The following is a 12,711-nucleotide window of genomic DNA, read 5'->3' as shown; positions in this document are numbered from 1 at the left end:
ATTCCAACAGCGGTGTGATCGCGGGACAACGCGGCCCGTCGGCGTCACATCCGTAACCTTTTTTCCCCGCTGCTGGTGGAACGCTTTGAGGCATACTTAGCATTTTTTGACATTACGCCTAAATGCTTTTTTTGGTCTACACAGAGTTGCTGGAACTCATCCAGGCCCATTTTACTACTCTAGTGTTCGTCTTGTGAAAATTAGGGACCTGGCGTGGTTGACAATCGTATATTAGAGGATAAAATGTCCAAAAATGCAAAAAACAAGAAAAAGAAAATTAAAAGATTCACCCACGTGATCAGTTTTCATTATATTGATCAATGTGCTGACAAACCGTTTTAAATGCTTTATCAAATTACTTTAGAAAAAATAAATAAATCTCATCATGCAAACTCCTTTGGTGGCATAGAGAGGTCTTCTGGGTAATTGCAAGTAAATAACATTAACAAATGCATATGCTGTGAAACCCCAAGAGCCTGCATCAGTAAACCGAAGCAAAACATTTCTAATTTGACTAAGTGACACGACCACAGAGCAAAAGAATTATTGCCAGTTTTTTTGTTTTGTTTTGTTTTGTTTTGTTTTTATTTTATGATTTACATTATACTTTATGGGCTAAACATTGCCCCCATTTCCAAAAGAATGTTCAAAATATGAACATGATCTCAAGTAAATAAAATACAAATGTCTTATATTAATAATATGCCAAAAAAGAATCCTCAAATCATAACAAAATATCTGAGAGGCTCACCACAGAGCCTCGAAGGCCCACAGTGTCACATCACCATGACAGTGAGCAGACGTTTATTCCCAAAGAGCCATCAGGGGAAGGAAAAGAGAAGATACAGTCTACTTGTTTTCTGAATTGTGAGTTTTAGAAGTAAGAACAAGCTTTCATACTGAGACAATGGCCCGCGTCCTCCCCGCTGCGCTCTCCCTCCCAAGTCTCCGACTCTCTATCTGACTCTGAGCAGAAACACACAGCACATCCTGCTCAGCACAACACACCAGCCAAAAGTTCACTTCCTGCTCCTCTGCTCTTCTCCTTCACACCAGCCCTATTCCCAGGACATGCATTAACGGCCCTTCATGCACTCAAATAGCACGGTGACACACAAACAGACAAGCGAATGCTTCCCCTTTCTATAGATACCCGGCCCTTCCCCGCTGCCGCACGCATTAATACGCATAAGCACATTTCAAACGGTGCACGTCCAACAGATATGTTGAAGCATTATCTCGCTCTTTCCTCTTGCACAGATTTTAAATGACAGTGGAAACTCTTTGTGTTATTTTAGTGGTGCTGGCAAGGAAAAAGAATGGATACGTTTTCATTTCAACTAGTGAATGGGAGAGAGTAAAGTGACTGAAATTCCCACGACTCACATCTGCCTGTTCCTACTTTTTTTTTTTTTTTTTTTTTTTAATCACCGACACATGAGTTTACAGATGAAATTCTTCAAACCAAGCTCTCATAAAGCTGTGTCTTCTTTATTTTTTATGTCACAGAGCTAATCAACACAGTCTCCAAACTTGAAGCACCAACCAAAACAAGCCGGCTTCCTATGAGCTTGTGTGCATGCACGACCTCTGTCTGGCTCATGTCAGGAGTTCATTAACTTCTGGATGAGCGAAGCCAAACAATATGAGGCCAATTTTCAAGCTACTGCTTGCGTTTTTAAGGAAGTGCTGATGATGCATCATGCCTTTTGGCAGGGAGATATTTCAAAACACTTGTCACCTTACTGTACGCGTGGCTAAAACTCAGCATCATTGCTGCATACTTACTATGCTGCCGCTGAACTAGTCACCAGAACAGAGTCACTTTGTCTTATGGTATAAAAATGGAATTACTCCGGCTCTCATGGGCCTCTTTAAGGACGACACAATACAAAATGTATACCGCTTAATGACAATAAAAATAAACATGTTAATGGCACATGAACTTTCTCCACCATAAAAGTATTACAAATAATATCTAAACACAGGAGGAAAAAAAACACACAGGTTTAACACAGGACATCAGCCCTGTTAAATAGAAAGGAAAAACAAAAGTGTGCATGTGAGTGTTGATATTTTTGAGCAAAGGGTTTACAAAAGCTTAGCATCCCCACACTGGGTTCAGTCCTGAGGTATAAGCACCAGTTTCACGTGCGCTGCTTTCAGTCCAAATTAGAAAGAAGTTAAGAAACAAAAGTGACAAGATACAACATGCTTGATATAAACATATGCTACAGAAAGGAAGCCCTTAAATTATTGTTACATTTAAAAAAAAAAAAAAAATCCAAGTCAGGCACATTGTCTCTTTTTTTTTTTACCTTTTAGATTCACTACGTCTATCACAGTGTATTTATGGCTTTAGACTTCACATTCACCCACTGAGGTTGGCATTGGCACTATAGTGGTCAAACATTTCTGATCTAAATCAAGGACTAGTAAATATCACCCTCCCCTTGAAAAAAATAGAAGAAAAGGAAAAGGCCAACATGTTCTTTGGAATAAAGGTAGGGAAACAAAACCAAAAAAAAAAAAAAAAAAAAGGAAAAAGTGCCTTCAACCCGCAACCTTTAAGTGCTCTTTTGTTTTCAAGTTACAGGAACTGCTGGTCAGCCGACACAGAAAAATGTCATTCTCTGCTTCCACATTTGATACCAGCAGGAGAGGGCAAGGCCAGGAGACTAGGCTGGGATATAACGTTTATATGCGGATCACAGGAGTGAGACGGCAGGCATGAAATGGGACATCATGCCGGCAAGCGGTGCAAATTGTCCAGGAGAAAGTGAGATTTCACAGGGATTACTGAAGCGCGGCAGCTGGGGAGTGCTGTTCATCCGCTGGCTTCCAGGGAAGACCCACAAACTCCATCTCATGTTCATATCGCTGACAGATTAGCAGCTCGCTGTGTGTGCAGCAGACATCCCTCCTGTTTGTGGAGTGCTTCTGAGGCAAAGGGCTGAATGCAGCTCTCACTCGGGCCTGTAAACAGTGGGCTCGCTCCTAGACAACAGGCTACGGGGGGGGGGGGGGGGGGGGGGGCAGGACGGGAGGTTGGAGCAATTTACGACAAGGCCTCTGACCACTTTACAGTTAATCATCACTCTGCTATTAATGTAACTAATGACAGTAAATGTCTGTCCCAGTCATCCCGCCTCGACTGCACTCAGCTGCCTCCATAACTGTAAATACAACAGTCAGAGGCAACTCCCATGCTTCGTCTGAACCATGAATTGGAGCTGCACTCGTCATGAACAGGGATTAGTGTGTCATCCGTTGGGTATGTGCAATCGTGTCCCACATGTGAGATCACAGGGCTGTACTCGCCGCATCTCAATAACAAACGAAAGCCGAGGGATGTTTGTAACACAGCAAAAGGAAGTTTTAGCTCAAGAGCGGTTGCAAGCTGAGCCTAAAGCCGATTAAGCAATCATTAGTATGCGCCTCTTAACCTGCACACATTTTTTTTATTTTATTTTTTTGGGGTGGGGGCATGTTTAGAATAAAAAAAAAAAAAAAAAAAAGGGAAAATAAAGCAGTAAAGACTTTACTATAAAACTGGGGCAATTGCGTTTATCATTCAGTTATTTCACATGAAGGGGGAGAAGGCAGAGATAAAGACACATAAATTATCCAGTACCCCAAAAATTTAAAATATAAATGAAATTAAGGTTTTAAAAGAAAAAAAAAAAAAAAAATATATATATATATATATATATATATATATATATATATATATATATATATATATATATATATATATATATATATATATATATATATATATATATTTCTATACTCCCATTACTTTGGAATCCAGGTGAGTTGGCTTATTCTTATGGTAAAAGTTCAGATCTGGGCAACCCAGAATATTGTCCTTATGTGCTTTTTCTTCTTCTTTTTTTCTTTTTTTGTACAAAGATGAATAGTACACAGGTTTAGGGTCAAAATGCAAAGTTTCCTTGCAACGTGTTTTCTTTGGAATTCATCACAATACAAAAATAAATAAAATAATTTCATTTTGGTTCTCAAATTGTCACTTTGGCTCATTGGTTGAAATTAAAAAGAAAAAAAAAACTGTCTTTGCATAAACTGTACATAAACACTGTACGTCTTTAAATGAGTGTCCCTTGGTCACGTAAAAGAACAAAGCTCCTTTATGAAGGAGGACATTAGATACATTAGATGTATAGAAAGGCACTTACAGTCTACACATTTTGGTGTGCATTAGCAGACCAGTTCCACTTGGCCTGAGTCTGACGTGCAGATACTGAGTTGAGGTGAATGGCTTTAAAATACTGCAAATGGTGTGTGCACACAGACCCAACGGTGATTGGTATTTTTACATGTATGTCTTAGCTGGGTGAGTAGCGGTCAATGATGCGGCCCTCAGAGAGGACCTGTGATGGAGGGGGCAGTGGTTGGCCCAGGACATCCATCTTGTCATGGGTGAGACCCAGGTGCTCGGAGGCCAGTTTGGAGAGAGGGTACAGGCTCTCGAGGGCCTTGGAATCTGCCACCAGTTGCTGCTGTGCTTGAATGAGAAGCTCATTGGCCTTCTCCTGCTTGAGCCCCAGGTGCTCTGCTGCATATTTACTCAGGGGATAGATGCCCTCTGAAAAGTCCAGCTTCAGTTTCCCATCTGTCGTCAGGCTGCCGGCACTCCCTCCGCTGCTGTGCATCTTCATGTGGCTGATGAGATTGCGCTGCTGGGCGAACTTTCCCCCACACACCTGACATTCATAGGGTTTTTCCCCAGAGTGGATTCGCATGTGTTCAGTGAGACGGTACTGACGTGTGAAGCGCATGCCACAGGAGTCACAGGCAAAAGGTTTAAGGCCAAGGTGGCTGCGCATATGGCGCGTCATGGTACCACGCTGTGTGAACTTCTTGCCGCATATACTGCAAGGGTAAGGCCGCGTTAGCCAGTGGGTTTTCTCATGCTGCCGCAAAGTGGCTGGATCTTTGTAGGACTTTTCACAGTTGGAACAGCGGTATGGTCGAATCATCTCTGCAATGCCTGAATTCAGGCCCTGGTTGGACTTGTTCTCCAGATGAGACAGACTGCTCAGAGTGCCGCTGCTGCCGAGGCTGCCATAACCATTTGTAATGCTGCTCATGTTTTTGGTGCTGCTGTTATTGCAGTTTCCCATCTCCCCTCCAGAGTTGCCATACAGCTCCTCCTCTGTGTGTGTCTCCACATGAGCATTGAGCTGCTCCGAGCTTGGAAAGCCTTTGTCACAGGGAATACAGACATACAGATTGTCTCCAAAGCTCTCTGGCTCATACGGCATGTGAAACCTCCCCATCGGTCCAGTAGGGGACGGCCGGCCTTCACTACTGCCCGTCTCCTCTGTCCCTGACCCACTCTTGTCATCGCCTCCTTCGCTCTCCTCCCCTGGCTTGTGATGGTTATGATGCTGTTCTCCATTTTCACCTCCGTCCTCTTCATCCTCATCCTCATCCTCGTCTTCAGCCGGGTATTGCATTGGCTCAGGTTTCACCAAGCAGTAGATGGTGCCGTGTTCTCTGCCTGCCTCTCCACCTTCTGTAGGGGTGTCAGGGCTGGGTAGGCATGCGTAGCGCTCTGTCCCCTGGGAGCTTGAGCGATGCAGATGAGGGAGGTTGGGGCCTAAAGGCTGGTTTAGATGTGGGAAAGGCGGAGGCGAGAGGGAGCTTGCCTGATGGGTAGACTCCATTTTTTCCGATAAAAAGACTCTCCCATTTGTACCCTGCATGGGACTTGTGCGGCCGCTCAGAGTGTCATCTCGCTCCTCATCATTGTGACTGTTTGCCAGATGGTTTTGAGAGGCTGTGAGCTGAGACTGGGAGGTGGGGCTTTTCTTGGAAAGATCAAGGCCAAAGCTGGGGGAGCAGTTTCTCTCAGGGTGGGCTGCGCGCCCATGTGGAGCAGGCAGAGCTGCTTGCAGGGTGGGAAACACCTGGGAGCTGTGGTTGGAGGTGGGAGCATACAACTCCCCAGTATGAATGGCTAGTCGATGTGGAACCAGTTCCTCCAGTGATGGTGCTCTGGGTGCATTCAAAATTCCCCCAGGAGGACAGGGCTGAATTACTGGAGTAGAAACCCTATATCTACCACCGCTCCCAAAACCCAAACTGCTGGGTCCCATTTTCGTATAGGGGAGAAAGGCAGGACCTTGACGCGGAGTGTACTTTCCATTTCTTCTCAACTTCTTTTTGCACAGAGCCACTAAGTCAAGTAGCTGAAGGTAGCTGGCTGCTGCCAAGACGGCCCCTAGATTGGGCTCATTGGGACAGGTGGGGTCTCCCTCAGTAAGGCGCCCTGTATAGATGTAGTCCAGAATGACCCTGAAGACCCCTGGACTCACCATCTCGTGGTCAAGGTTGATGAGATTGTCATGGACCACCAAAGACTTCAAGTAGAGGCTACTAGCAGCCAGAATGTTCTTGTGAGCTCTGAAGAGGGCGTTTTGCACCACAATGATCACATCACACAGGAAGCCCTTGGTGCGCTGGCTGTTGAGCTGCAGGAGGAGATCCCTAGCATGACTTGGAACTTCCATGGCATCCAAAATTGTCTTCAGTCCGCCACCTGCAACAACAAATATGTGTTAAACGTCATGTGGTATTCAGCATTTCAGGTCACAGCAACTTGAATAATGCCCCACTGAAATGATCACTGCTGAAAAAAAAGTGTAATTGCGTATATTAAATATGACTCAAGACTTCAGAATACATATAAGGCAAAGATCCATTAACATAAATCTTTGGAGAAATAGAAAGTGTTTCTGCATATGGAATGTATTTTATTCATACGAAATCTTTCTTTTGAAGAAAAAAGCACTCCAAAGGTAGGTCTCAGTTGCATTACAATGTGTAATTATAATAAAAGATTTAATTTCTAATTTTAATGTCTGAGATTTTTGATGGAACGTAAGAAAGGTACAGAGGCGATATGTGGAAAGTGCACAAGAAGGCCACTGAAAAACAGTGAACTCTTGTTAGAGGTGAACGGCTGCGATGGTTTTCTCATTATCAGAAATTCAAGTCTTTGCATTCACTTCCTCTGCAGCGAGGTAAAGGAGAGAATGAGCATAAGTTAGAGAACCACAGATATATATTTTGTAATTACTGGCTTCCTGCTAATGTATCCCATAAGTGCGCGCAGAGCTTTAAACAAAGAAAGGAGGCGAATGTTTCACAAGTGTGATGAACAGCAGGTATAAACCTGCGGGAGAAAGACACATCCAAAAAAAGATAGGGCTTCGGCTTGGCTCCAGCCTGCCGTCCTGCTCAGTCATATAAGGAACACTGAGCGCACAAGATGTAAATCAGCGAGAGATGGTTCAATACTTTACGCTGAGATAGACTCCAGAGATCGAGCGTGCACTCTCACACATACAGATACACACGCTCAAATATCAACACTAATTGTTCCATCAAGCCCAGAATAAACCACTTCAGCTCCGTGCATGAAGCCCCAAGTATTGTTCAAGCAGTTTCATCTGAGGATAGTTTACTTATGAGGTTAAACGTCTCAAACTGTCCCTGTGGACTCAGACTCACTGATGGGAAGCAAGCAACTAAATAAATATCATGTCATTTGTCTGATCACAGTCTTCCTGACACCAGCTCATTCACTTCTTGTTTACTTTACTCAGAGAAGGCACTCAGCAAAAGAACAAGGAAGTATGAATTTAAGAAAAAAGAAAAAGAAGTCTGAAAAATCCTGAGAAAAATCGTATATTTTTTTTCCCCCATAATGTCCCACAGTTACGCTACTTAAAACAGTTTCAGTTGTGCATTTTTGCAGATGCTGACGCTGAATATGTAACATCAGGCTTAGAATAACACATCGTCACTTGTAAATTGAAAGTTGAAAGTCCTAATGCAGTCTGGTTTTTGATCACATGATGATCAATATTATGGGAAAAACTATATCTTAATCATTTCAAAAGAAAGTATGTATCTGATATATACACATGCTGTTATCCTGTGTGCTAATTATTCCTCATTATCTGGCCATAAATAGATAAAAATCCAGAAATAAGAGGGGAGGTATGGCAGCCTCATGCTGACTTCCAGTCTATCATGTCCACAGTTGTCATCAACAATTCTTCCCCCTGTTTTCCTCTTTTTCTTTCCAGGTTTGACAATTGTTATAATAAATTTCAACTCCGGTCAGAAGTTTCATGTTTAGAAATAAACTTGATATAACTTTTTCTTACTTGCTGCACTTTCGTCATCAATTTTTCTCATCTCCCTGTCACCAGTCTGCAGCGCGTGGTGACTTACACAGATACAATCTGTGGAAATTCTCGCCTGTTTGCCTTATCAGTTTGTTTTTTTTTCTTTTCTTGCATTACAAGGATATGGAGAAAAATTTAATTATTCTTTCAAACTTAATTTCCCTCTATCATTAAAGGTTAATGTATCTCATATCTAAAATAAACCAAAGGAAAAAGACTAATGAACATAACAGCATTTTGACTCACCGCAATGTTCTGTGCTTTAAAAAAAACAACATACTTTTGGTCATGTTTTGTGATAACAGCGAAGTTGACCAAATTTTCCCCTTGAAACAATATATATATATATATATATATATATATATATATATATATATATATATATATATATATATATATATATATATATATATATATATATATATATATATATATATATATACATATATATATATATATATATATATATATATATATATATATATATATATATATATATATATATACATATATATATATATATATATATATATATATATATATATATACACATCCTTAATTTACAAAAAACAAACTTACTGCTTTATGTAATTTCCTGTCAGAGCACCACAGTAAAATGTGCATCATAAAGCTCTTGATCTCGAGGACATGTGTAGTTTCACTGCATCCTGTGAGGAAGCATCTATGATTGCAGTGATATTGAGTCACAAAACACATCTTAAAGTAGAACTGCAAGAAATTCATGTAATTCAAACCCTGCACCGTGGCCCGTTTTGTAGCTTTGTCATGTCGCACATAAATCAAATAATTCCTCAAGCTTGCACATACATTACAGTCACCTGAGAGACGTTACTCGAGAAGTTACTGGAGTCCCTCTGGGATGCATGGCTGTTTTTCATTTGACAGCCATTCTTTTTAATGATCCGTCAGCATGTTTAGAGGACTGATGTGGAGCAGTTTATGTTGACAGCATTTGGTTATTTGCATTCGATTAATATTCATCGATCCTGGGTTTTGTCGGGTTTGTCATTTTGCGGTGTGGCGTGAAGTAAAACTATTCAGCCTAAGTCACATAAACACTTCAGAAATCTGCTTAAAAGGTTGTGTTGACATTTTATTTTTCTTCACATGCTCATGCATTTTGTTTATCTTAAAACCTATTTGACCATAGCTTAAATCCACAAAACACCAAGTCAGTCTTTTCTTTGCTATATTAGTTAAAGGTTTGTCATTGAGGTCAGAGTAATGCCATTAAAACAAATTGCAGTCATGAAGTTTTTGTCAAACTTTCAGTCAGGTCAGCAAACCTCACAGAGTGAGACAGTTTCCTGTTTGTTTACTCCACATCTAAAAATCATCACACATTTATGAAACACTGATGAAGATATGAGCTGCATCTTCTCTTAGATGGAAACTGTTAAGAGAGCGTATTTTACGCAAGATAATGACAGGGCATTTTGTTAAAATTATCAGCTATTGCGTTAGAGAAGAAACGTGGTGGGATGTGTGTCGTTAGATAAGAAAAGTAATTGATAGCTGTCCATGTTTTAGAGCAGATCTTTCTGCTTGTTTTATTTCGAATTTCTCACTTTAGTCACTGCACAAGTTAAATGAGCTACAAGACATAACTTTATTTCCCTGTCTCGCAATATATAACGCGTTCACAGCCCGTCTGAAAGACCTATTTTAAATTGTTAAGAGTTATTCTCTCATATGTTGAGTGTCTCAGGTCAGCCCTGGTGCATTTAAGTGCGCCTCACGTTTTGTACGGCAAAAGCGAATTACGGGTGAATGTGCCTGTCCGAGCTGCTTTCTTATCCCTCCTTTACCCTTACTTATCTCCGACTTATAAAAAAAAAACCTTTAAATCACCTCCAGAACCATCTTTTTTTAAGCTCGCCGTACATTGTAACAGCTGTTTCTTGTAGCAGCTCTTTTCCTTCTCAGACCTGTCAGCAGCACTGAGGAGCGTCTCTTACGCGCAGCTCCACAAAATCTCGGCTTGCGCAAAGGAAAGCAGAAACCCAAACTCATTTGCGTCCTCCAAACATTGTTAAAGCATCGATTATTGTGTCTTCCATCATCTGAAGTCGGTAGTAGCAGTGCAGGCCTATTTTTTAGAGTAAATTAACGATATTTATCCATAATCCTCTGATGCGACATTTTAGATACGTATATGAGAATAAAAATCTTGTTTTATTCTCATTATTGCAATCGTTTGTAAAGCATCCAAATCGTAATTGTATTGCTGTGATCTCAAAGAGATGCACAAATTAATTATGAATTGCATGATAATTCATATAGTAAAACACTAAAGAAAAGTTATTTGGATGCATATTAAAGAATTGGATTAGAATAAAAATTTTAATAAAAACGACGGGGGTAATCTAAAAGTAAAAAATATTTTTAAACCATATCCATGAGTGTACTACACTCTGCGGTCGAGTGAATAAAATATAAATGTCATCTTTGGCTCGTTCTCGTCTACATGGCTCAGCTCTTACCTGCATACCCGATGTCTTCTGCCATCCGATCTAAGTCTCCCTTAATGATCATCTCAGCAGTCTCCAGGAGTCATATCTGACGTTTCAGCGCTGAACTGCCAGCCTCCAAAAAACCATGCCAGTTTTCCGAGCGCGTCTGCCAGCTCTTTTTTTTTAACGATTATTAATTGATATGAATTTCTTCTCGCTCCTTGGGTCCGTCCTCCCACCCACTTTCCTCCCTCTGTCTCTCTCAGTGCCCCTCCTCTCCCCTCTATCGCATCCTTTCCAAAAAGTTACAAAAAAAAAAAATACGTGCTTAGACCAGCATCATTTTCCTCCCCCCCGTTTTTTTTCTCTCTTCTAATTTCCTTAGCTATTTTTGAGACTGAGCAATAACGCTCACCGAGATGATAATGGAGCCTCTATGCGCCTTAAGTGTTTTAGCGCCCCGTGTGATGTCAGTCTATAATAAAACTAAAAGGTAAAATCGAGGGCAGGAACTTCAAGTGACCCCGACGTGAACTTCTCGACAAATCGTCTTAAAGAGACAGGCAACTGTACGTTGCATATTTCTCATCAGGTAACTCACATAAACTCCATGTTTGTGATGTGCTCCAAGTCTAATTCAAATGTTTCCTTGAACTCACAGTTATATCTAATATCAGCTGCAATTTGAATATATATATTTTTTTTTTTTATCCCATGAGAAATATATACTTGTCCTCAAATTCTTTTTTTTTTAATGAATCAGCTTTGATACATTTTTAATATAAAACGAGTCTGCCTCCTATTCCTCCTCAGACCTCCGTGTCTGGTAAATGGGTTTTAAATTGTCAATTAGCAAGGAGTGGAACTAAAAGGTGCCTTGATGAAACACTTACAGCTCTTTTAAAGGAGTAAAAACACTCCTGTGTAGTGTAATCCATCAGTCATCACTTGAAATGGAGACTGGGCTGAACATTTCCCCTGAAAACTGCCAACTAAAAGGATATACGGCCTTCTCTGGCTGCATTTAAGTCAGGAATCTGTCCCAGTATTCTTGAGATATATCAAGGGAAGCCAAATGTGTGTGTTATGGGCAGTGGAGCTCTTTATAGGGCAAAATTAGACTACAGGAGGCAAATATTTTAAAGCATACTATTTAAACATGTTGTATTGTGCTTTTAGTGCACATCCAATGTCTTGGATCGTGTCTATAATAATTAAGTGAATAACAGGGATATTAGAAGATGACATGAGTTAAGGTGGAATAGCCGGAGATCCAGATGCTCAATGTTTGTCAGTTGGGGCTAAATTAATCGGTTCAAACCAAAAAAATTCTTAGAGAGTAGTTGAATAAGTCCAGTTTGTCCTGGTTGTGGCCACTCGAGTCCGTCCGGACCCCCTGCCCCTCCGCGGTGTCCCCTCTTACCTCGGACTCATGTCTGGTGCTGTGGCCGCGCGTCTGCGCTCCTGCTCGGCATTATCTCCCCGAGATCTCCGCAGGTTTCCTCCGAATCCAGCTCTCTGTCCAAACCCCTCTTCCGCGTATTTTTTATTTTATTATTTTTTTCTTTCTCTGTAGTCCCTCCACTGTCTTTGGTTTCCCCCCCACCCACCCACCTCTTTCAGCCTCTTCCACACTAAGAATTTCTCACGTGTTAACAAGACTATCTGACACCTCGGGCTGCGTCGGTGTCCGGCCGGAGCGGAGCTGCGCGGAGCGGCGAGGCTGCGCGCACAGCGACCCCCACCGGCGGAGTCACCGGGGCTGGAGCGACCAGGGAGCCGGGGAGCTCTGGCTGCTTTGATTGGGAGTAACCCTATCAGTGAAACACCTTTACTTCAGATTAGGTCTTTGTAGAGCTATACTATCTGGAAAAACATATTTTATCTAGCTTTTTTTTTTGTTAGGACTTTTTTTGTTGCACTTTAATGTTTACACTCACTCACTCACTCACTCACTCACTCACACACACACACACACACACACACACACACACACACACACACACACACAC

General features: G+C 41.4%; 1 protein-coding gene across 2 annotated transcripts; it reads right to left on the bottom strand.

Annotated features, from left to right (window-relative positions):
* Nucleotides 1-3,764: 3,764 nt before the first annotated feature.
* Nucleotides 3,765-12,280, bottom strand: hic1 (hypermethylated in cancer 1). Of its 2 annotated transcripts, none has more exons than XM_061719596.1 (2): nucleotides 12,123-12,280; nucleotides 3,765-6,568 (listed from the first exon to the last, which is right to left on the bottom strand). In XM_061719596.1, exon 2 carries the CDS (start codon nucleotides 6,537-6,539, stop codon nucleotides 4,350-4,352), a length of 2,190 nt encoding a protein of 729 aa, XP_061575580.1. In that variant the 5' UTR covers nucleotides 6,540-6,568; nucleotides 12,123-12,280; the 3' UTR covers nucleotides 3,765-4,349. The 2 variants fall into 2 exon arrangements, with proteins under 2 accessions (XP_061575580.1, XP_061575579.1); XM_061719595.1 differs by lacking the exon at nucleotides 12,123-12,280 and adding an exon at nucleotides 10,730-10,869.
* Between the last annotated feature and the right edge of the window lie 431 nt (nucleotides 12,281-12,711).

This window comes from Cololabis saira, chromosome 4 (genome assembly GCF_033807715.1).
Source record: "Cololabis saira isolate AMF1-May2022 chromosome 4, fColSai1.1, whole genome shotgun sequence".
Lineage (NCBI taxonomy): Eukaryota > Metazoa > Chordata > Actinopteri > Beloniformes > Belonidae > Cololabis > Cololabis saira.
Note: the sequence above shows the minus strand (reverse complement) of the source record. Positions and strands in the feature narration are given on the sequence as shown.